Here is a 25,679-nt window from a genome sequence, read left to right as displayed (position 1 = left end):
CTCAAGTTCTTTGAGAATGACAGCCTACTATTAAAAATAAAAGCCTTGGGCACGGCACTGTGGCCTAGCAGCTAAAGTCCTCGCCTTGAACGCGCTGAGATCCCATATGGGCACCGGTTCTAATTCCGGCAGCTCCACTTCCCATCCAGCTCCCTGCTTGTGGCCTGGGAGGGCTGTCGAGGATGGCCCAAAGCCTTGAGATACTGCACCCGCGTGGGAGACCTGGAGGAAGTTCCTGGCTCCTGGCTTCGGATCGGCATAGCACTGGCCGTTGTGGTTACTTGGGGACTGAATCATCGGATGGAAGATCTTCCTTTCTGTCTCTCCTTCTCTCTGTATATCTGACTTTCCAATAAAAATAAAATAAATCTTTAAAAAAAAAACAAAAGAAAGAAAATGAGAAGTTTCTCAAAATTGAACATGGGTAAAATCTGACGGACAAACCAAAATCTTCATATAAAATGGTGTTAAGTTTGCATATAACTTTCATACACCTTCCTGTACACTTTAAATCACCTCTAGATTACTTATAATACCCACCACAAGGTAATGCTGTGCAAATAGTTGTTATACCGTGTGATTTAGAAAACAATGGCTAGAATGGAAAGTCTGTATGAATTCAATATTGACTCAATATATTTTTTTTTTTAAGATTTATTCATTTTATTACAGCCAGATATACACAGAGGAGGAGAGACAGAGAGGAAGATCTTCCGTCCGATGATTCACTCCCCAAGTGAGCCGCAACGGGCCGACGCGCGCCGATCCGAAGCCGGGAACCAGGAACCTCTTCCGGGTCTCCCACGCGGGTGCAGTGTCCCAATGCATTGGGCCGTCCTCGACTGCTTTCCCAGGCCACAAGCAGGGAGCTGGATGGGAAGTGGAGCTGCCGGGATTAGAACCGGCGCCCATATGGGATCCCGGGGCTTTCAAGGCGAGGACGTTAGCCGCTAGGCCACGCCGCCGGGCCCTACTCAATATTTTTTAGTCTGTAGTTGGTTGGTATACTCAATACATGTCATAGCATACAGAAAGCAAGGCTACGTTCCCTGAGTTTAACATCAGCTGATGTCATTGTGTAATCTCACTTTGAGTCCCGGCTGCTTTAGTTCCGATCCAGCTCCCTATAAATGATCTAGGAAAACAACAGCCAATGCCCCAAGTGCTTGACTCCCTACCACCATGAGGAAGACTCAGCTGGAGTTCCTGGCTCCCAGGGTCGGTCTGTGCTAGTCCCTGCCTTTGCAGTCATTGAGGACTGAACCCCAAATGGCTGCATTTTGTAATAACAATGAGACTCAGTCCATTGGTCTTAGAACAAGGATCTCTAGCTAACAAAGATGTGACATGTCTTAATAATCTCAAACTCGGTTGCCTAGTTACACACACACACACACACACACACACACACACACATACACACACCAGCTGGACAAACTGAGAAAAGTCTGGCAAAACTACACAAGCTGACTGTGTTGTAGCAGTCAAACCTACCATCTTCTTTCTAAATCTTTGTTATGGTTAAAAAAAAAAAGGAAGGGAGGGAGGGAGGGAGGAAGAAAAAAAGAAAAGAAAGAAGGTGGGTTTCTTGGAAATGAGATACCTATATTCCAAAAAAAAGGGGGGGGCGAAGGAGCAAATGCTTAGCCAAGCAATTCGGACACTTGCATCCTACATTGGAGTGCCTGGATTCATTTCCTGGCTCCAATTCCTGACTTCAGCTTCCGGCTAAGCAGACCCTAGGAAGCAGCAGGTGGCAGTTGAAGCAGTTGGCCCTGACATATTTAGTTCTTGAATTCATAGCTCCTGGCTTTGGCCTGGCCCAGTCCCAGTCACTGCAGGCACTTGGGGACTAAGCCAATAGGCATTTGAGAAGTAAGCCAGTAAACCAGCTTTTGCTCTCTCTCTCTCTCTCTCTCTCTCTCTCTGCCTCATAAACAAGGAAAAAGGTTAATTAAAAAAAAAAAAAAAAAAAAGGAAATATTTGCTATTGTATGCATGTATTAGTTCCCTTCCAAAACGTACAGATTCTAACGGATTAGGACAGCCGGGTCACAGGTGTTTCAGAGGCACAGATAGGAGCACATACTCTATATCAGCACAGACAAAGAGAAGTCTATTTAGCCAGAGTGAATTTTAGTATCTTACAAAATATGGTCTGTAAAGATAAAATGGCTTAAGCGTTCATTTGAATATTATTTTACCGTGGGATATGGTGTTGACTTCCCCACTGATGAATCATTGCTCTTATGATTGATCAACATACATTTGATCACAGGCAGATCTTGATTGGTAATAGTCCCAAATATCACAGCCAAGAAAACAGCTGAAAAACAAAATATAAACAATGAAGTTGACACACGCACACCTTACAAAGAAAACATGCATCTTAAGAGAAAACAGCAGAATCAACATAACCAGGCAACGTCGACCCATGTGGCAGTACGCAGGAAAGACGATTTGGGGAAAGAACCTATTTTCCATTAGGAGCAGAAATGCTTACAGAAAAACTAAGGCTGTACTACAAAACAATGTGGACACAGGGCAGCGTCCTGCACCCAAACTGTTCCATGTACCATTAGCTGTGTGAGGCTGATAAGCTCCTGAACTGAAGCCAGCACAATTGAAGGAACGGATTGTTCGTAACAAGCCACTCTCTTGCTTGCAGGACACTTGTAGAATCTGTTCTTTATTATCAGTAACATTTTCAGAAGTATGTGCCTGAGAGTTTATTTTTATCCAATGTGCTGGGTACTCAGGGAGCCTTTCAACCTAGGGGTTGTCATGAGCTGGTCCTATTCTCTCCATCATTTCCTGTCAGCCTATTACCTGGGTATTTTTCCCAAGTAACTGGCAACCTGCTCATCTATCACACAGGCACTAAATAAGTGTCCATCACCAGTTCTGTGCACATGGGGTGTGGCTTGTTGCCCCATCTTCCCTGTGCATTTATCTCTGCATCTGTTCCTATCAGCTGGTCTGATAGCTCAGGGTAAATGTCTCTCTCTCTCTCTGACCTGGTGGTTATGTTGCCCATGCTTGGGAGTCATTCTCTTCCATGATCTGTCTTGCTTCATTGCTTTCATGCTCTTCAAGTTTTATTCTCTCTTTACTGGACTTCTTTGTATTCAGAGATTTAGACCTTTGTTTCCTGAAGTTTGTTAAGAGCTTACTGAAGCATAGTGGATAAATAAAAATGGCATAGTTAGTGTGTAGGTGATACTATTTTGATAAATTTATCTTTTGAAAGGAATATCACAGTCAAGGTAACCAATCTATCCATCAGCTCTCGTATATCCCATCTTCGAGTAGGGAGAACATTAAAGCTTTACTCTCTTAGTAAACAGGTGGGTTTATAGCTTTAAAAATACTGGTCAACTGTCTTTTTGAGTTATAGAGAAAGCAGATAAATGCAGGTACTCAGCCATCCTGGTGCTTTGCCATCAAGATGGCCTCACAGAGAATTTCCTGCCCCACTCCCTAAAGCTTCTCCTCCCTACCAGTTATTTTAATATACTTTTGTTAAGTATAATTAATTTCTACTAAATTTCAAATCCTGCAAGTGAATGCATGTGTGTGTATATATTTATATGCATATCTTTTCCCTCAAAAGGTCCCAGAGAATTGTGAATTAGGAAAAGACTATGAATGGATTTCCAAATGGTTTTGTGCTAAAACAAAGTCATTTTAAAATGCTATTTCCTATGAATGTTTTTAAGTATCCTGGCTATATGTACCTAGCTGTATTGTACCATTACCATAATCAAAAAGATGAGCTTGGGGCTGGCACAATGGCTAAATGGCTAAATTGAGCTAAACCTTACAAGCACCAGGATCCACTATGAGCACCATACTGTTTGTGTCCCAGCTTCTCCACGTCCCATCCAGCTCCCTGTCTGTGAACTGGGAAAACAGTGGAGGATGGGCCGAAGCCATGGGACCCTGCAGCCAGGTGGAAGACCTGGAAGAAGCTCCTGGCTCCTGGCTCTGGCTCAGCTCAGCCACTGTGGCCGTTTGGAGAGTGAACTAACAGACGGATAATCTTTCTGTCTCTTCTTCTCTCCATAAATCTAACCTTTTTTTCCAATAATAATAATAATAATTACTTAATCTTTTTAACAAGAGATGATGAGCTTCTCCATCACCTCAGAAGTTTTCACGTGACCCTTGCTGACTCAGTTCTCCTACCAACCCCACTCAGCCATACCAAACAATCTCTGTTCTCCACTCTCACTTCAGATCAGTGGGAATTTTCTAGAATTTCATACAAATGGAATCTTGCAGTATGATCCCCATTTTATGGGAGGGTTGTATGGGTTCTTTAACTCTGTTTCTTTTTTAGAGACTTGTTCACAGGATAGTATATGTCATTGGTTCCTTCCTTTCATTTTTTCCTTCCCCTCCTGCCTCTCTCAGTTCATTTCTCTCGATTGCTGAACAGTAATATATTATATAGATCCTGCATAACACTTGAATCCATTCATTTTTCAATACACATTCAAGCTGTTCCACTTCTGCGCTTACAAATAAAGCTGCTATAAACATTCATATATAAAAGTCTTGGTATGGACATACATTTTCAGTTCCTTTGGGTAAATACCAGAACCTTATATGTCTGAGTCATATGATAGGTATAACTTTTTAAGCGTCAAAAAGGTTTTCCACAAAGGTTGCACCATTTTACATTCCCATTAACAAAGCATGGGGATTTCAATTGTATCACGTCCTCGCCAATATTTGGTATGATGTAATTTTTAAAAATTTAGCCTCTCTAATAGATGTGCTGTAGTTTATTATATATTTGAAATTGCATTTTTCTTTTTAAAATTTATTTTTAATAGTTTTATAAGGTGTTTTTTTAATTGGTTCACTTCTTGGCCTTTTGACTAAGATCAAGTGTAGTACTTATTTTTTATTGGAAAGTCAGATTTACAGAGTGAAGTAGAGACAAAGATCCTCCATCCATTGGTTCACTTCCCGAGTAGCCACAACAGCCAGAGCTGCGCCGATCTGAAGCCAGGAGCTGGAAGGTTCACTGGCATCTCCTATATGGATGTCAGGAGTTCAGACACTTGGGCCACTTTCTGCTTTCCCAAGTACATTCACTGAGAGCTGAGTAACAAGTGAAGCAGCCAAGATATGAACCAACACCTATATGAGACACCAGCACCACAGGTGGTTGTTTTACCTGCAATGCCACAGCACTGGCCCCACAACACACTTTTTATCATGAATATTTTGGCATTTATTTATTTGTCCCTCTATGTACTCAAATAACAAGTAATGATCAGCCATAATGGCTCTGAAAAAAATATTTTAATATAATCAAATATTGATATTTAACTTATTTTATACACTATTATTCACTACATAGCACAAGAGACCCCCTGAATGTCTTACTACTGACTGACTGGAACTGTGCACCTTTTCCTATCAAGTTTTGAGAGGCTTAAAAATAAGAATTATCACAGCTTGGGCCCAGCACGATGGTTCAATTGGCTGAGTCTCCCCTTGCAAGAGCTGGGATTCCATACAGGCACCAGTTCATGTTCTAGCCGCTCTACTTCCCTACCCTCTCCCTACCTGTGGCCTGGGAAAGCACCAGAAGATGGCCCAAAGCCTTGGGACCCTGCACCCATGTGGGACACCTGGAAGAAGTTCCTGGCTTTGGATTGACCCAGTTCTGTCCATAGTGACCATTTGGGAGTGAATCAGGGGATGGAAGATAAATCTGTCTCTCTTTCTCACTGTAAATCTGCCTTTCAAATGAAAATCATTTTTTAAAAAAAATTTATTTGTTGGAGTTAGCATCCTGGCTACTCCATTCTCAACCCAGCCCCCTTTATGGCCTGGGAAAGCAGTGGAGCATGGCCAAGTCCTTGGGTCCCTGCACCCATGCTGGAGACCCAAAAGAAGTTCCTGGCTCCTGCCTTCAGATTGGGCTGGCCCTGGCCATGACAGTCATTTGAGGAGTAAACCAGTGAAAGGAAGATTTCTCTCTCATTCTGTGAGTGTGTGTGTCCCCTTTTCTCTCTGTAGCTTTGCCTTTCTAATAACTATATGTAAGGTTTTTAAAATATATACATATAAATTCTGAATTCAAGATCTTTATCAAATATGTAATTGACAAATACCTTCTGCCAGATAGTGACTTTTTTTTAATTTTATATCACTTTATGACACAGATTCATAGGCTCTGGGATTCCCCCAGCCCCTCCCCAAACCCTCCTCCCATATCGAATTCCTCCATATTGCTACAGTAGAACAGATCATAACCAGTCATGATTCCTTCATTGCGGGTATAGACCATGTGGAGAGTCCAGCATCTTATTGTCTAGATAAATTCAACAAATTTCACTGGGAGACCATCCTTGGTCTGAAAGTAGAGCTGGTAGAATATCATCCCCTCCAATGAGATGTGTGACTTGATTTTTGAAGACTAGGAATTCTTTATGTTGAAGATGTCCAATTTTGTATCTTTAAAAAAAATCTTTGTCCAATGTTAACACAGTTTTCTCCTAGATGTTACAGGTTTTAAAGGTTTTAGTTTAAGATTTATGTTTTCCATTTAAATCTCTGATCCATTAAGAGTTAACTTTATTCATACAGTGTGAATATAAAGCAAAGTTCTGCATCTGAATGCATTTATATATTGGCATTCAATTGTCCCAGCTCCATCTGTTCAAAGACTTCTCCACTGAATTACCTTTAAATTGAACATCAATTTCTTGTCTCGTTCTAGAATTGCTATACTGTGTCATTAACCTATTTTTCTATCTGGATGCCAATTCCATATTGCTTTGTAATAAGCTTTGAAATTAAGTGTTAGAAATTTTCCAACTTTGTTCTTTTCAAGGTTGTTTATTTTAGCTCTCTTGCATTCCTACATAAACCTTAGAAAATGTTTGTGAATTACTGCAAAAAGATGTATAGGGATATCATTGAATCACTAAAAAAACTTGGATAAAAGTGGCATTTTAACAATACCAAGTTTTCAATGCATAAACATGGTCCCTTTCTTTTATTTAAGTTATCTAGCAATGTTGTGTAGTTCTAAATGCTTGTACCTTTTCCAGTTTATTTCACATGTTGAGTGACATTTTGGTATTTGGCACTTCCATCTCGAGTTCCTAGCTGCTGGGATGTGAATAACTGAGTTTTTCACGATGTCCTTAAATTCTGCAAACTCACAAAACCCATTAATTAGGTGTAGTCACATTTTTATAGATTCTATTAGATTTCCTCCAAAAATAATCATGCTGTCTGCAAATAAACAGTGTTATACTTCTTCATTCCCAGACTGGATACTGTTCATTTCTTTTTCTCACCTTATGATACTGGCAATAATTTCTTGTACAATGTTGAATAGTAGTAGTGAGAGTGCAAACCCTTGTCATATTTCTGATCTTGGAAGAAAATATTCATTCTTTTACCATTAAGTATAATATGAGCTATACTTCATAAGTATCCTGAATTTGAAGAGAATCACTTCTATTCTTAAGAGATTTTTTTCAAGAATGAAAGTTGAATTCTGGGCTGGCCCGACATGGTAGCACAGTGGTTAAGGTCCTTGCCTTGAACGCGCCAGGATCCCATATGGGCACTGGTTCTGGTCCCGGTGGCTCTACTTCCCATCCAGCTCCTTGCTTGTGGCCTGAAAAAGCAGTCAAGGACGGCCCAAAACCTTGGGACCCTGCATCTGCATGGGAAGCCTGGAAAGAGGTTCCTGGCTCCTGGCTTCGGATCGGCGCAGCACTGGCTGTTGCGGCCACTTGGGGAGTGAGTCATCGGACGAAAAGTCTTCCTCTCTGTCTTTCCTCCTCTCTGTACATCTGCCTTTCCAATAAAATAAATAAATCTTTAAAAAAAAAAAAAAGAAAGTTGAATTTTGTGAATTGCTCCTTTTGTATCTACTGAGATAATAACATAGATTTGGTAAGGTTTTTTTTTGGTAAAGAGTGATACATTTGTGTGAAAGGCAGAGTTAACAGATTGAGAGGAAAAGGCAAATACACACAAAGAGAAAGAGAGAGAGAGAGATCTATTCACCGGTTCACTCCCCAAATGGCCAAAATGGTCAAGGTTAGACAAGACTGAAGCCAGGAACAGGAAGGTATTCCAGGTATCCCACTTGGGTACAAAGGCCCAAACACTTGGGCCATCCTTACTGCTTTCCCAGGCACATTAGCAGGCAGCATCCAGGACTCGAGTTGGCATCCATATGGAATACAGGCGCTATCCACTACTCCACAACACCGGCCCCACAGATTTGCCATTTATGAATTTTTAAAATATCATTTGAAAGGCAGAGAGACAAGAGAGAAAAAGGTAAACAGATAATTCCTCCACTGACTTATTTCCCAAATTCCTATAACAGCCAGAGCTGGGGCAGGACAAAGCTAGGAGCCTAGAACTCAAACTGGATTTCCCACGTTGCTAGTAGGTACCAAAGTACTTGAGCCATCATTACTCCCTCTGAGGGTACCTGAAGTAGAACAGAAACGAATCCATAACTCAACTTAAGGCATTCCAGTATGGGATGTGGGTGCTGTAAGCAGCTTCTTAACTGTTGTGCCAAATGCATGCCCCCTAAGGTTGGTGTGGTTTTGTTGTACATCTAGTGATTTTCCTTCTTCTATTGTGTGGATATGGTGAACCATATTGATTGTTCTTCAAGTGTTAACCTTGAATCCAGGAATAAACACCAGATGGGGATGAAGTGTTATTTTATATATTGTTTAAGTCATTTTCTTAAAATACAACTATAAATTTTTCCATTTCCATTCATGGCTGTCTTTGACCTATATTGTTTATATCTTTGATTGTGGTGACTGAGCAGTGCTGACCTCACAGAACAAGTTGAGAATGATCTTATTTTCAAATTTCTGGCAGAGTTTGTGTATAAGTGGTTTTATTTGCTCCTTACATGTTTAGTGGATTCCCCAGTGAAGCCAACTTTTCTGGTGGGTTTCACTGTGGGAATATTTTTAACCACAAATTCAATCTATTTATTATGGCATTATTTGGGTTACCAATTTTTCTTAATAAGTTTGGTAGAATATCTTGCAGGGATTTTTTCCCATTAAATTGAAACCTGCAAAATACATGCATTAAGTTACTAGTGGTAGCTCTGCATTATGTTTTTAATATTGGTAGATTTAATAACAATATTGTGTCTCATTCCTGACACTAGAAATTTGCATCTTCTGTCTTTTTTCCCTGATCTCTTGGACTGCAGATTTGTCAGTTCTGTTGATCTTGCATTAGTCTTGGTTGGATTGATTTTTTTCTATTTCCTTTCGCTTTCTTTTTCACTTTTTATTATGCTGATCATGATTATCTCCTTTTAATTACAGTTTATTTTCCCCTGTTCATTATTGTTTTCAAATCATTTGAGATCCCAATTCTTTCCTAAAATATTTAACAGCATTATTGTTTAATGATATATTTAAGAAGTAAATATGAATTAGTAAATTATGTTGCAAGTTCCCTTTTGCTTAGGAAGTAGCCTAATATTTTGATATACCGCGTTTTCATTTAATTAAAATTATATATGGATATACTTTAAATTGTCCAGCTCCTCTCATGTGGACAGCAAGGACCCAACTCCTCAAGCCATCACCTGTGCCCTCCCGGAATGCGCATTAGTAGGAAGCCAGAATCACAAGCCAAGTCTGGATTTGACCCCAGATACTCCAATAAGCCTTGTGGCTGATTGGCTTAGTGGCTGCTAGGCCAAATACTTGCTTTCAAAATATATTTTAATTTATTTTATAGTTTCTTCTTTGATCTTTGAGTTATTTAGAAATGTGTCATTTGGCTTCACAATATTTGGGGATCTTCTAGATATTTTTCTATTATCAATATCTAGTTGTACTGTATTTGGAATATATGGTTGATACATCTTAGATTTTTTTTTTAATTTACTGAAATTCATGTTACGGTTCAGTTCGTGCTCATCTGGTAAGCATATTGGGTTGTTCAAGTCATCCAAATTTTCTTGATTTCCTTTTCAATGTTCTACCAATTATTGAAGGAGTATTGAACTCTGTTAATATAATTTTTGATTTGTCCATTTCTCCTTGCGTTTCACATTTTGCTTCAACTGTTTTGACACATAAATGCTTAGGATTAAATTCCCTTCACAAAGTTAAACGTTTTTATTTACTTTTGAGAGACAGAGTTACAGAGAGAGGAGAGACAAAGAGAGCTTCCATCAATCAGTTCACTGCCAAAGTGGCCACAACACCTGCAGCTCGGCAAATCCAAAGCCACGAGTCAGGAGCTCCTATATTTCAGAGTGGATATAGACATGAGTATAGGTATAGATATATATAATCATACTAGTAGTATCTAACAGCATTTTATGCATACAGTATTGTGTTTATACTTGTTTTTTTAAAAGATTTATTTTAATTTGAAAGACAGATTTACAGAGAGGAGAGACAGACAGAGAGAGATCTTCCATCTGCTGGTTCATTCCCCAAATGGCAGCAACAGACAGAGCTGAGCCAGTCCAATGTCAGGATCCAGAAGCTTCTTCCCAGCCTCCCAGAGAGCTGCAGGAGTCCAAAGACTTGAGCCATCACATTAGCATGGAGCTGAACTGGAATGGAGCCACTGTGACTCCAACTGGTACCCTTTTGGGATACTGGTGCCACACGCAGAGAATTAGCTTGCTACTCCACAGCAGAGGCGCCAAGTTTCTTGATAAATCAAGTCTGATACAATTATAAAATGAATCTCCAACTTTTTAAAAGATTTTTTAAATTTGTATTGCAAAGCCAGATATACAGAGAGGAAGAGAGACAGAGAGGAAGATCCGTCCGATGATTCACTCCCCAAGTGCTGCACTGAACCAAAGCCAGGAGCCCGGAGCCTCTTCCAGGTCTCCCACATGGGTGCACGGTTCCAAGGCTTTGGGCTGTCCTTGACTGCCTTCCCAGGCCACAAGCAGGGAGCTGGATGGGAATCAGGACTGCCGGGATCAGAACGGATGCCCATATGGGATCCTGGCACTTGCAGGGTGAGGACTTTAGCCGTTAGGCTACTACGCCAGACTCTATTCATCTTTTTTGACTCTGTTCTGAAATATACTTTGCCTAATATTGTAGCCCACTGGCTCTGCTTTTATTAATGGTTGTATATAATTTTCCCCCAACTTTTTTCAACATTTATTTATTTTTATTGGAAAGTCAGATACACAGAGAGGAGAAACAAAAAGATCTTCCATCCACTGGTTCACTCCAAAAGCAACCACGATGGCGAGAGCTGAGCCGATCTGAAGCCAGCAGCCCAGACTTTCTTCTGGGTCTCCCACGCAGGTGCAGGATCCCAAGGCTTTGGGTCATCCTTGATTGCTTTCCCACAAGCAGGGAGCTGAAAGGGAACCAGTGCCCATATGGGATTCTGGGGTGTGCAAGGTGAGGACTTTAGCCACTAGGCTACCACACCGGGCTCACCCTCCCCCATTTTTTAAACCTGTTTTCCTTCTATCCAGGACTGCTCTCATTTATGTAATGCATTAGTCCATGTTTCATGACCATAACCAGATACCTGACATAACCTAACTTTATAAATGAACATGCTTTATCTGGTCCAGTCTGGAAGCTCCAGGGCACTGCACCTGCGTCAGATTAGCTCCAGTAGGCATCTCCTGCCACAGGGCAGGGGTCACATCAGGAGGAGGAGGACACATCTGGAAGCAGGAGGCCAGAGGTTGCTCAGGACACCAGCCTCAGCCTCGCCCACAGCTTCCTCTGGAGAACTCCTTCCAGCAGACCAGCGTCCCTTCCTAAGCGGTGCCTCCAGCTGATCCGAGGGCTCGTCACCCGGAGGACCAAATCTGCAACATGAGAGCCTTTGTGGGAAAAACTCAAAGCCATACCCGGGCCCGGCGGCGTGGCCTAGCGGCTAAAGTCCTCGCCTTCAACGCCCCAGGATCCCATATGGGCGCTGGTTCTAATCCTGGCAGCTCCACTTTCCATCCAGCTCCCTGTTTGTGGCCTAGGAAAGCAGTCGAGGACAGCCCAAGGCCTTGGGACCCTGCACCCGCGTGGGAGACCTGGAAGAGCTTCCTGGCACGCACTGGCCCGTTGCAGCTCACTTGGGGAGTGAATCATCGGATGGAAGATCTTCCTCTCTGTCTCTCCTCCTCTCTGTATATCCGGCTTTCCAATAATAATAAAATCTTTTTTTAAAAAAAAAGCCATACCCAATTCAGCCTCTATTAACTTGTGATACTTAGATCATGAGATGTATTATCGGCAGGTTTCAAATAACAGAAACGTTTTCAAACCATTCTGGAATGTGAAGTCCAAGATAGAGGGGTACGTAGGGTGAGTTTCTGGTGAGGGCTTTCTTTGTGGCTCACAGATGGTCACCTTCTGGCTATGTCCTCACGTGGCCTCCACACACACCCTCCTAGTGTCCCCTCATTTTATAAGAAAACTTGTCCTATTGAATTAGGGTCCTAGACCCGATTGAGTTCATTAAATCTTACCTACACTCCGGCAGGCCCTATCTCAAAACAGTCACATTGAGGTTAAGGAATTCAATATATGAATTCTGAGGAAAAACAATTCAGTCCATAATATATGGTTCTTTTTAACATAACATAATCCATTAGTATCTTAGTAATGCTGCAATATAGTCTTCCTTATACTGTGTTATATGTGAATGGCTTGACGAAAAGACTGATATAACAGCATATGAGTGAATAAATCAAGGCAACTTGCTCTGATTCCTTTTTCTTTGTACTGTAACATGATTAAATTTAAATCTCCTATTTTGATCTTTATATCTGGTCTTTACCGTGTTTTCCTCTTTTCCTGTCTCCTTTAGGAATATTTGAGATATTTTGGTTTGATCAGTTTGTTTTTTTTTTTTAATGATTTCATTTCCTTTCTTTGAATATTAGCTATACTGCTTTGTTTTGTTATGTTAGTAATTACATCAGGGGGTGGCACAATGGCTCAATTGGCTCATCCTCCACCTGCAAGTGTCGGGATCTGATACGGATGCCAGTTTATGTCCCAGTGGTACCAGTTCCCATCCAGTTCCCTGCCTATGGCTTGGGAAAGCAGCAGAAGATGGTCAAAATCTTTGACTCCTGGCTTCGAATTAATTCAGCATCAGCCATTGAGGCCATTTGGGGAGTGAACCAGCAGATAGAAGATCTTTCTCTCTGTCTTTTCCTTTTCTCTGTAAAAGTGCCTTTCCAATTAGAACAAATCTTTTTTTAGAAAAAGTAAACATTAAAGTTTACAGAATCTATTGTGTGTTTAGCAGTTTACTAAGTTATAATACTTCATATATAAGAGCTTTAAAGTAATGCATATTTCTTTCAGGCTTTGTGATATTGCTCTTATACAGTGTATGTGTAAGCTGTAAATCCCACAGGACACTGTTACCATGGTTGCTTTAAGTGCTCAGTCACCCGATAGAGGAATGTAAACATTAAGTTTCTGTTTGTTCACACAGCTATCATTTCGTGTTTCTCATCCTTGTGTACATCCGGGTCTTCAGCCGATGGGACTCTCCGGCCACATTCCCTACTGTGCTAGGTAGTGGTGAGGGCTTCCTTCCGCTACTGTACATCTGAAAAAGTACTCGCCTCCCTTCTCGTCCTTGAAAGATATTTCCGCTGGGTGCAAAACTCTATATTCTTATTATTCTTCCTTCAGATCTTTAAAAATACTGCTTCCGTCTTCTGGCTTACATTATTTGTGGCACAAAATTTGCTGAAGGAATGCAACTCTTTCTCTGGGTGAGTTTAAGAATTTTTTGCTTGGGCCCAGCGGCGTGGCCTAGCGGCTAAAGTCCTCACCTTGAACGCCCCAGGATCCCATGTGGGCACTGGTTCGAGTCCCAGCAGCTCCGCTTCCCATCCAGCTCCTTGCTTGTGGCCTGGGAAAGCAGTCGAGGACGGCCCAAAGCCTTGGGACCCTGCACCCATATGGGAGACCCGGAAGAGGTTCCTGGTTCCCGGCTTCAGATCTGTGCAGCACCGGCCGTTGTGCTCACTTGGGGAGTGAATCATCAGACGAAACATCTTCCTCTCTGTCTCTCCTCCTCTCTGTATATCTGACTTTGTAATAAAAATAAATACATCTTTTTTTTAAAAAAAAAAAAGAATGTTTTGCTTGAACACTGAGGACACGCAAAGGGATGACACCAGTTGGTTTTCTTCATGGGTCATGTGCTTGGGTTTCACGGGGTTCCTTAAATCTGCCAGGCTTTCCATCTTTATCAGATTTGGAAGTTTTCCTTCATTATCTCCTCACAGATCTGTTTTGCCCTCCTCTCTTTGTCCCGTTTTCTCCTTTAGGAACTCTGATTGCATTTATGTTTGACCCCCTGGAACTTTCCTAAAGTTCACTGATCTGTTCATTTTGAAGAGTTTCTATCACCAAGCTGTCAAGTTCACTCATCTTTTATTTTTTTAAAGATTTATTTTTATTTGAATAGCAGAGTTATAGAGAAAGGGGAAGAGTAAGATCTATCCACTTGTTCACGTTCCCAAACGGCTACAGCAGCCGGGGAGGGCCAGTCTGAAGCCAGGAGCCAGCAGCTTCATCCAGGTCTCCCACGTAGGCAGCAGGGGCCCAAGTACTTGAGTCATCTTCCAGTGCGTTCCCAGGCACATAGGCAAGGGCGGATCATAAGCAGAGCAGCCAGCATATGAATAGCACTCACACAGGATGCCAGCACCTTCAGTGGCTTAACCTGCTACACCACATCACTGTCCCCTTCCCCCACCTTTTATTTTATGACATTTAATGTGTTACCAATCCTACCCAACATCTTGCTAATGTACCTATTATGTCTCTGCTTAACATGTAAAATCTTTCCTCAATCTGGAAATGAAAATAATACAGACTTAAAAGTTATTTTAATGTTTTCGGCTACTGATTCCTCAATGCACACCAATTCTGCATCCTATTTAGAAAATGTTCTGGGCCCTGGCGCGATAGCGAAGTGGTTAAAGTCCTTGCCTTGCATGCGCCAGGATCCCATATGGTCGCCGGTTCTAATCCCGGCGGCCCTGCCTCCCATCTAGCTCCCTGCTTGTGGCCTGGGAAAAGCAGTCAAGGACGGCCCAAAGCCTTGGGACTCTGCACCCATGTGGGAGACCCGAAAGAAACTCCTGGCTTCTGGCTTTGGATTGGCTCAGCTCCAGCCCTTGCGGCCGCTTGGGGAGTGAACCATCGGTAGGAAGATTTTCCTCATTGTCTCTCCTCCTCTCTGTGTATCTGCATTTCCAATAAAAGTAAATAAATCTTTTTTTAAAAGTTTATTTATTAGGCCCGGAGGCGTGCCCTAGTGGCTAAAGTCCTCGCCTTCAACGCCCCAGGATCCCATATGGGCGCCGGTTCTAATCCCAGCAGCTCCACTTTCCATCCAGCTCCCTGCTTGTGGCCTGGGAAAGCAGTCGAGGACAGCCCAATGCATTGGGACACTGCACCCGCGTGGGAGACCTGGAGGAGGTTCCTGGTTCCCAGCTTCGGATCGGCGCAGCACCGGCCGTTGCGGCTCCTCATCGGACAGAGGATCTTCCTTTCTGTCTCTCCTCTCTGTATATCTGACTTTGTAATAAAAAAATAAATAAATCTTTTTTTTTGAAGTTTATTTATTTCCTTATATATTTATTTTTAATTCCTTATATATTTCTAATTTAAACGCACAGAGGAGATACAGAATGGACAAAGATCTTTTATTCATTGGTTCATTCCCCAAATGCTAGCAGTTGCCAGAATTGGGCAGGTAGAAGCCAAGAGCCAGGAATTGAGTCCAGCTCTCCTATGTGGGTGACTGGGACCAACTGTCACCTGCTTCCTCTCAGGCCGCACAGTGAGGAGGGGGTGGAGGCAGGAGCCAAGCCCGCTGAGACGGAAGGCAGGCATGGCAGTGGCGTCTTCATCACTGTGCCTAACATTCAGCCCGATCTTCATCTTTACCAAGGGCTGAATTTTCCTTTCCATGGCCTGGTATCTTATAATGGGATGTCACGAGTGTGACAGCTGTTTTTTGTACTCTGCAGTCTTCCACTTTTCTTTCCTCTGGGATCCAGTTAATTCCCTGTAAACACTGTGTTCTTTCTAAGGCTTGATTTTAAGCATGGCTGGATATGACCAGAGAAGTCCAGAACACATTTTCCTCCACTGCTGGACTTACTCAGGATGGATTAAGTTCATCAAAATCAATAACTTTTGCTCTGCCAAAGGCATTGTTTAAAAATGGAAAGACAAACCATAGACTGAAGAATATATTTTCAAAACATGTATCTATTGAAGAACTTGTGTCCACAATATACAAAGAACTCTTCAAACCAATAAAAATACGACATGATAATACTAAAAATAAGTGACCCAGTAAACATGGGCAAAAGATTTAGGAGATATTTCAAATAAAATACAGAATAGAAACTAAACATGCTAAAAAATTGCTTGGGCCCCACACAATAGCTCAGCTGGCTAATTCTCTGCTTGTAAGCATCAGCATCCTAAAAGGGTACCAGTTCATCTCCCGGCAGGTTCACTTTCCATTCAGCTCTCTGCTTGTGACCTGGGAACACAGTTGAGGGTCCCAATGTCTTAGGACCCTGCACCCATGTGGGAGACTTGAAAGAAGCTCCTGGCTCCAGGCTTTGGCTCAGCTCAGCTCCGGCCCTTGCAGCCACTTGAGGAGTGAACCATTGGACAGAAGATCTTGCTCTCTGTCTCTCCGCCTCTCTGTATATCTGTCTTGCCGATAAAAATAAATAAATCTTTAAAAACATTGCTTAACCTGACTAGTCACTAGGTTAATACAAACTCAATGCCACAGTGACATTTTGTTAACACTCTTGTTAGAATGGAAAAGCAAATAGAATACTGACGCCAGCACATACTTACACTGGAGCCCAGCTGCTTCAACTCTCAGGCAGGGTTAGGAGGATGCAGTTTCCTTGGAAAACAGCGGGCAGGTTTCTTCTGCAGTTAAACATTAACTTAGCACACTGCCCAGCAAAACAACAACACTCCTAGGTATTCACCCAAGGGAAACGAAAACCTATACTCAAACAAAAGTCTGTGTTAAGTATTTATAACAGTTCTGTTTATAATTGCCAATAACTGGATGCAAACATATGACCAGTCATCTGATTAAGGGATAGACAAACTGTGGCATGTCCATACAATAGAATACTAGCTAGAAGTGAAGAAGCAAAAGTCATTGATATATGTAACAATACGGATAAATCCCAAATAATCTGTTACATGAAATACAGGCCCCTTAGACCACCTTTTATGGGACCAGTGTTGTAGCAGCTGCTGGTTGCTCCACTTCTAATCCAGCTTCCTTCTAATGCACCTGGGAAGGCAGAGGACAATTGCCCAACTGCTGTCCATGTAGGATACCAGGAGGCAGTCGCTGGCATCCTGACTTCTGCCAGGCCCAGCCTTGCCTGCTGCTGTCTCCTGGGGAGTGACCCAACAGATGGAAGCTCTCTCTCTCTGTCTCTCCTCCTCTTCTCTCGCTTGCACTGCCTTTTAAATCAGTAACTTTTTTCTTTCCAAAGCTACACATTGTAAAATCCAACAGGACATTTTGGAAGAGGAAAAATGATAGTGACAGAAGATTGCTTGGAAATGGAGGCTGAAATTCACTCACTATTAAGGGAGTTGAATTGGAGTGTATCATTTAACCATCCTCTTCCTCTAGTGAACAAAGGCAGCAAGCTTATTTATCCTTTCATACTTTCTATAAATGACAATGTGTTTGCACGTGGCTCCAGACTCGTACCTGGAGTGTAGTTGCAAAGCTGGATGAACTTCAGGAGCCTTACGCTCAAGCTGAACTCAGCCTTTCCTCCTCCCGTCCGTTCCTTTCTCCTGTCTCCTTTCTCTCTCTCACCCTCACTTCGTAGCAATACACCCACAGTCAGCAACACCAGAAACTCCAGAAGCCACTTTCTCTCCTTGCTCTCCCTCACTCCCCATCATGCAAGCCCTCACGTTTTGACTTCTTGATAATTCTAAAATCTATCCTCAGGTCTGCATTATCATTGTCTTCATTCCAGCCCTCATGGTTGTCTCTAGCCTGGGTAATTGCCAACAACTACATTGTAGTGTCCCTGACACAAGTCCTGTTGGCCCAATCTCCGCCTTTCACATGAACACAAAATCTAAAATTGAAATCAGAACACATCGCTGTTGAAGACCCTGTGCAAAAGGCAGCCATGGTTCTTAGCTTGGAGTCACAGACCCTTTAAAAATCTGGTGAAAGCAATGAATTCTCTCTCAGAAAATAATTTCAAGTCTCACACACATACACACATGGGTATAAGTCCAAAGCATCCAGATACTTATGGTCTACAAGGCCTTATCACACCAAAAACAAATTCCTTACATATGACAATTTATGGCTAGGCAACCCTGAATCTGATTTATAGTTGATTGATTTAGACAATTCATTCATGCATGCATTCAACAGGCAGACAGAATCAGAGGAGAGCAGCTCCTACCCACTGATCCATTTCCCAAATATCCCCAATAGTTAAGGCTGAGTTAAGCCAAAGCCAGGACCAGGAACTCCTGCGGGAGGCAGATACAAGCTGCGGCCCCACCACCTGCTGCTTCCCACGATACACATCACCCAAACACAGACATTCTGCTATGGAAAGTGGGCCTCTTAGCTGGTGCTTTAGATATTCACAGAAGAATTGAAATAATTTGCTGAGTTACAACTCCCTGAGAGATAATTATTCAAATTTTAAAGGCCATATACATGAGCTCAGCCACCTAGAATGGAACTGGAGTCCTCCATTGACACGGGCTTGTACCTTCTGCATCTGCCTGGCACATCCATCCCAACCCCTGCTTCCCTGGCAACTCCTCCTTATCTGGCATCATCTCCACACAGAAGCTTTGTCTTATTTTCTCAGCCTGTCCTTTGTGTCTGACCTCTTCCTGCTGACCCTTCCAACTGTGAGTTCTTAGAGGGCAAGAACAAGTACCAGCTAGACAGGTCCTGACATAGAGCTCAACTCATCAAAGAAGAAAGAGGGAGAGAGACAGGTGAGAAAGGAGGAGGGAAGGGGAGAGGGGAGAGGGGAAGAGGGAAGGAAGTCTCAGGTCAGACCTACACACACCTTTCTGCAAAGCACTCTCCCGACAAGGAGGGCGACAGCGCTTTACAGGTGCTGATGTCTGAGAACATCTGAGAATAAGAAGCTGCTTATCTCCTCTCTACAAATGAGGAATCCAAGTGCAGAGAAGGGCCCTGCTGGACCAGGCAGCACATGTTTCCTAGCTGTGTCCTTACTGACGCACATCTGCGCTACAGCCAGGATCAGAACCACCTACTGCGAGGAAAAGCATAGCACGTGAAGACTGCATTCGCCGAGTACCCTCTCATCAAAACAGAAAGCGCAGTAATCTGCTCCAGTGAGCTGTCAATAATTCTGGGGAGCAGTCGCGGCTACTAAGTGACCCTGTAGTGTCCGTAGTAAAAAGGAAAATTGAAAAATAAAATAAACAACTTTTTTTTTACTGTTTAGTCTAAAAAAAAAATCAACAGTTCCTCTTTTGGGGATCTTATGCAATTCCTCTAGCCACAAAAGAACATTGTGTGTACTTTTTATTATTTTTATAGTTCCTTCATGTATGTTGGTACCCCTAAAAGAGAAATGCACAAGTCAAACTAACGACCATCAGCGACTTCTACAAAAGCGTTCATCACTTTAGGACCACTCTGATAACAGCTATACGAAGTGTTGATTGAAAGTAACCCAGAGTGGGCATCTGTTCCTAAAGACACCACTTGGGACGCCAGCATCCCATATCGGAATGCTCTGCTCCCAATTCCAGCTTCTTGCCAATGCCTATCCTGGGAGGTAGCAGGTAACAACTCAAGGGCTTGGGTATCTGCCAGTGATGTGCAAAATTCAGACTGAGTTCTCACTAACTGGCTTTAGCTGGCTCAGCTTCAGTTATTGTAGACATTTGGGACAATTGGAGATTCTGTCTCTCTTTGCCTTTCAAATAAAATGAATACATTTTTTTAAAGTTTAGAAATGGAATGCACTTGAGCCATTTTTTTAAATGAAGCAATTCAGCTACTTGGGCCCAGTGTAATAGCCTAGTGGCTAAATCCACACCTTGCACCATCCAGCATTCCATATGGGCACAGGTTCATGCCCTGGATGCCCCACTTGCCATCCAGTTCCCTGTTTGTGGCCTGGGAAAGCAGTCGAGGATTGCACAGAGTCTTGGGACCCTGCATCCATGTGGAAGACCAGGAAGAGGCTCCTGGTTTTAAATTGGCTTGGCTCTGGCTGACACAGCCACTTGGGGAATAAATCAGTGGATGCAAGATCTTTCTCTCTGTCTCTCCTTCTCTCTGTAAATCTGACTTTTCAATAAGAATAAAATAATTTTTTTTAAAAAATGTAATTCAGCTAAATAGATATAATGCTGATTGTCCTCCAAAAGACAAAACCTCCTATGACAATAATACAACTATGGCTCCGAAGAAGTGGCTAAAACTTTATTGGAAGTCATGGGAAAAAAAAAATCTTCAGATTGCCATGTCACCTGATGATAAACAATGAACTCTAAACGGACAAACCACCAACTGCAAGATTCATGAGTTTGCTGTTTCAGAGTGAACAAAGGCAGGGCGCTGTGGTAAGGCGGAACACTCAGACCATCAGTAGGGCAGAACCCATTTCCAGTCCCTCTCCAGATTCCTACTCCTGTTATCTGCATAGTCTCCTTCAAAACCAAGGAAGATGATGAGAATGTAATATTCTTGAAATGATGCGCTTTATGGGCCCAGCGCAATAGCGTAGTGGTTGAAGTCCTCGCCTTGCATGTGCCGGGAACCCATATGCACGCCAGTTCTAATCCCAGCAGCCCCGCTTCCCATGCAGCTCTCTCTGCTTGTGGCCTGGGAAGGCAGTCGAGGACAGCCCAAAGCCTTGGGACCCTGCACCCATGTGGGAGACCCGGAGGAAGCTCCTGGCTCCTGGCTTTGGATTAGCTCATCTCTAGCCGTTGTGCTCACTTGGGGAGTGAATCATCGGACATACGATCTTCCTGTCTGTCTCTCCTCCTCTCTGTATATCTACCTTTCCAATAAATAAATAAACAAATAAATCTTTAAAAAGAAAAGAAAAGGAAAGAAACGATGTGCTTTTGCTGCCTTTTACCCAAAGAGCAAGGCAGTGTCTGATGGCTACCTAGGGAGTGAGCCAGACTGCAGGGCAGACAGGGATGTCTGTTCTGCTGTCTTGAGTGGACTGAAACACAAAGCACGGTAGGGATACCATCGGGCTTCATGGAGCCAACAAATCTCTCCAGCAAGGGGAAATGTGGCTCAGTGGATCAAGTCACAGCCTCGGACCCTGACTCTCCTGGAGTGGTCATTTGAGTCCTGACTAATATCCACTCTTCAAATCCAGCTTCCTGTTACACGTGCCCCTGGAGGCAGCAGGTGATGGTGCAAGTGACTGGGTTCCGGCCATCCACAAGAGACTTGGATATAATTCTAGCTTCCTGGTATCAGCCCAGCCCAGACCGGACAATTACTGGTATCTGGGGACTGAATCAGCAGGGAGAAGACTCCACTGCCTCTGTCAGTCTCCCCTTCAAGTCCTGAAAATAAGTAAAAAGTCACAGTGATCTAACAACAATAACTGCACCAGAAGGTCGAACTGAAAAAGAAAGCTTTATTTTGAAATGATTTTCCTGGGCAAGGCACAAGCCATGCATTTCTTTCTTTCTTTTTTTTTTTTAAGTCATGCATTTCTAAAACAGAATGATATCTGTTATTTAGGGCCCGGCGCCGTGGCCTAGCAGCTAAAATCCTCACCTTGAACATGCTGGGATCCCATATGGTCACCGGTTCTAATCCCAGCGGCCCTGCTTCCCATCCAGCTCCCTGCTTGTGGCCTGGTAAGGCAGGAGAGGACGGCCCAAAGCTTTGGGACCCTGCACCTGCGTGGGAGACCTGGAAGAGATTCCAGGCTTCGTATCTGGGCGCAGCTCCAGCCGATGGGGCTGCTTGGGGAGTGAATCATCGGACTGAAGATCTTCCTCTCTGTCTCTCCTCCTCTCTGTATATCTGCCTTTCCAATAAAAAATAAATAAATCTTAAAAAAAAAATCTGTTATTTATACATAAATTCTCCCAACCCCCAGTTCTTTTTCTTTGTACTCCTTGTGCCACACACAGCAATAGGTATTCAGTAGAAGTTTATTACATTTTTTTTAAAGTCTTCTTCCTCATTGTGCTTTCCCTTCACTTTTGTTATCTATATCGTCTTTGGAATATGTCTTTGGAAATATGTCTCCATGTTTAACACCTCATTATCTGGTTCCTTTTTTTTTTTTTTTTCTTTTCAATTAAAGAACAAAAGTCAACAACAAAAGGTCCTTATTGGTAACTAAGAATTCCTGAAGCAATTTTCTCAGGTGCAAAGAGTAGATCCATTCGTTAGTGGAAGACTAGTCACAGTTAAACCTAAGCGTGATTTTCCCATACACAGATGTGAAGTGCTACCAAAGCCATACAAGGGCACTTCACGAAGTTTGCAGAAAAATAGAACTAAAACATGTTCACTTTGGTGCCAAGTTTTTTGTAATATGCACATCCTGTAAATACTCTGAAGACCCTTCACGTGGTAGAAAGAAATAGAATATAGAGCCAGAGAGGATTTTAATTTCAGAACGCAAGATCTGGTCTCCCACCCAATCCAACCCAAACCAGTTTTTCCTGGTTGCCTAGCCTTCACCTTCCCCAGAGTCATCCATTCTCCCCTTGGGCTACAAGTTTCCAAGAAGACAAAGTCAGATAAGCAACAAGGGTAACACAGGGCTACTGAAATGTGTTCAGAAGTTTCTAATGCTAATTAGAGAGAGATAGCATCACAGTTACTCCTCAAACACTTCTTTCCCATCCAGTATCAGCACTCAATACAAACAAAGCCAAGGCGAATGCTTTCCATTCCACAAACGCCACTTAGAAAGCATCATCTTTATCCCTGAGAGGTAGTGCTTACAACATAAGGGAAGTGGAACCCTCCCTATCATTCAAAAGAACTTAAGTTTTAAATGTCTTCAAATGGTCACTTCTAGAGTTCTCGTTTCACCCTTCGTGATGTAGGAACATCTCTGCTGCCAAGCAGGGACAAAGATGTGAAGAACCAGGATCCCCCATACAATACCAGTGGGAATGTGGGTGGGACAACCACTTTGGAAAGCAGTCTAGTGGTGTCCACAAGCCTGCATCCCCTGTAATCCAGGAATCCTACGCACCAAGAGAGATCAGTGCCTACGCACACCCCAAAATGTTCCCAACACTCTTCTTCACAACATAAGTAAAATCAGAAATAACTTACAGGTTCTTCAACACGAAGATAAATACATTGTAACGTATATTGCCATCAAAGAACGTGCCTAGCAATTAAAACAAAAACAAAGCAAAAAAGAACCGCTGCTACGAAGAACAAGAGGAATCTCAGTCACAATACTGAGTAAAACACGCTGGACACAAAACAGAACCGAACGAGGGTGGTTTGGGCTCACATGACAACCCAACACAGTGGAGTCTTGGAGTTGAAGTCGGAGCAGTGGCTGGTATGGGCCAAAAAAGCACAGAGCCACTCTCCTTGCTCTTAATCTTGACCCTTGGTCCCTTGGGGGCTTTGTTCGTACATAAACATTGAAAATCAATGGGGTTTTTTTTTCTTCTTAAGATTTGTACATATTTACTGCATGCCATTTATTCTTTACTTAGAAAAATCGGGAGACAGAAATTTCTGAACTCTTTCCTAAGGGAACACAGCTTAAATTTAAGTACTGACCTGTAACACTTTCAGAAAGCCTTCCCGTGTCCAAGACATACCCTATTTGACATCATGAAGATGACTTAAATACTTGTGTTAATAGAATACGAAAAAGATATCCTACGAGAATGCTTTCAAAATGCGCCTCTTCACTAGTCAGGTAAATGTTAAAGAAATACAAAATGTCTTTGCTTTTCCATTCTCTTTCCCCCTTTATTTTTCTCTGTTTATTCTAATCTTGCATCTGTCCTAACAAGAGCTGTTGGAAGTCATTTCTCTAATACCAACACTTCTATTGACCAAGAGTCGCCAACTTAGGATCCTGAGTTTTGAAGGTGTAGGGGACACAGCCGGAGGTCCTCGCGGGCCAGTCCTGATGGCCAGGGAGGGGGTGGAAGTGGCGACTACCAGTCCCAAGGTTGCAGGGACACGGAGTTCCACAACTATCTCCATAAATACAAACTCGATTCAATCTTCTCATCTTTCTATATGGAAAACTGGCAAGAACAACACGTAAAGGAGATTCTTCTTTTTTCCATCCCAACTAGGCTATTCAGTGGATTATTTGGGGACAGTCCGTGGAGTCCTTGAAAATCCCATTGGAGCTTCACGCTGGAATAAAGAGTGCCGCTTACGTTCCCGATTCCACTATGATATGTAAATCGTGCTCGCAGAATTATTTCCCAAGTAACTACCTGTCCAGTTCCCCTGGTAGTTCGGCGGCAGGGGGTTGGGAAGTGGGGGTGCGGGGTCGTCATTAGGGATGACTTCGCTTACAGCAGAGCGCGGCGTAATTCCCCACCAGAGTTCACTCCGTAAACGCAAACCTCACATAAAGCTAACGACGCCGGCTCCCCGCAACCCTCCTCCCCAAGGAGTCCACAGCATCCCGGGGTCGCTCCAGGCGAGGTCCCAGGCCGCCTGGCGCCGAGCTCCTGGCCACAGACGCCAAGGCGGCCGCACCGGGTCCAAACCGGCCGGCCAAGCCCCGGGCGACGCGACCCCCAAGCCCGATCCCGGCGCAACGCCTCGGCGAGGCCGGCAGCGGAATACCGGGGACCGCTGGCGGACGGCGGCCCGGGCCTGAGGAGCCACAGTGGAGAAAAGGGAGGCGGCGGTAGGGTGGGCAAAGCCGGGGCCGCAGGCAAGTTCTGGGTGAGACCGGAGGGCGCGAAAGAGGGGAGGGGCGCGGGCGGCGAAGGGGGAGCGAGCGCGGGGAGGAGCGAGGCGGCGGGGCCGGAGGAGGCGCGCGCCCGGGACCCCAGTGCGGATTTGGGGCCAAGGTGCCACGCGAGGGGCTGCCACCCGGCGAGCGGGGCCTTACCGAGCAGCGGGAGCCGGCCGCCACGGCGCGCCAATGCCGGCATGGCCTCCGGAGCCCGGGGTCCCCAGGCCGCGCCGGCCCAGCCCTGAGATGCCGCTCAGAGCCGCGCGCCCCGCGCTGCAGGTGGCTGGCTTAAGGATGCGCGTCACCGACCGCAAATTCCCTCGGACTGGTGCAAAGTGGAAGGGAGGGAGGTACCCTCTCCCCAGAGGCTGGGGGCCGGGGCGGGAGCCGAGAGGTTGGGCCGAACCCGGGAACCGGTGCCTTGGCGCAGCGCTGCGGCCGAGCCCACGTGCTCGCCGCGGTCCGCAGCCGGCGTTCGGCGGCGCCCGGGGCTCCCCGACTGCGGCGGGGAAGCTTGGGCGCGGTCCCTCCGGGGAAGTTGAACGGGGTCCGCGCTTCTGGCTCCTTTGTGTGCCCGGGAGTCCCCAAACCCTCCGGTTTGGATTGCGGAACGTGAGGACTGTGGGGAGGAGTCTCCCGGCCGGCCACTGTATGGGGGAATTTTGAGGCCCCAAGTCTGGCT

The 25,679-nt window shown here is 43.9% G+C and overlaps 1 protein-coding gene across 1 annotated transcript in view; it reads right to left on the bottom strand.

Moving 5' to 3' along the window:
* The window catches only part of FLT3 (fms related receptor tyrosine kinase 3), an 88,385-nt gene extending 63,104 nt beyond the window's left edge, over window positions 1-25,281 (bottom strand). The window contains exons 1-2 of the mRNA XM_058670926.1: window positions 25,154-25,281; window positions 2,205-2,326 (exon numbers count right to left, since the gene is read on the bottom strand). Of these exons, the coding sequence (XP_058526909.1) occupies window positions 2,205-2,326; window positions 25,154-25,196 (165 nt within the window). The 5' untranslated portion in view covers window positions 25,197-25,281. The remainder of the gene's footprint in view (window positions 1-2,204; window positions 2,327-25,153) is intronic.
* Window positions 25,282-25,679: the final 398 nt, after the last annotated feature.

The sequence above is a fragment of the Ochotona princeps genome, chromosome 12 (genome assembly GCF_030435755.1).
Source record: "Ochotona princeps isolate mOchPri1 chromosome 12, mOchPri1.hap1, whole genome shotgun sequence".
NCBI classification, from domain to species: domain Eukaryota; kingdom Metazoa; phylum Chordata; class Mammalia; order Lagomorpha; family Ochotonidae; genus Ochotona; species Ochotona princeps.
Note: the sequence above shows the minus strand (reverse complement) of the source record. Positions and strands in the feature narration are given on the sequence as shown.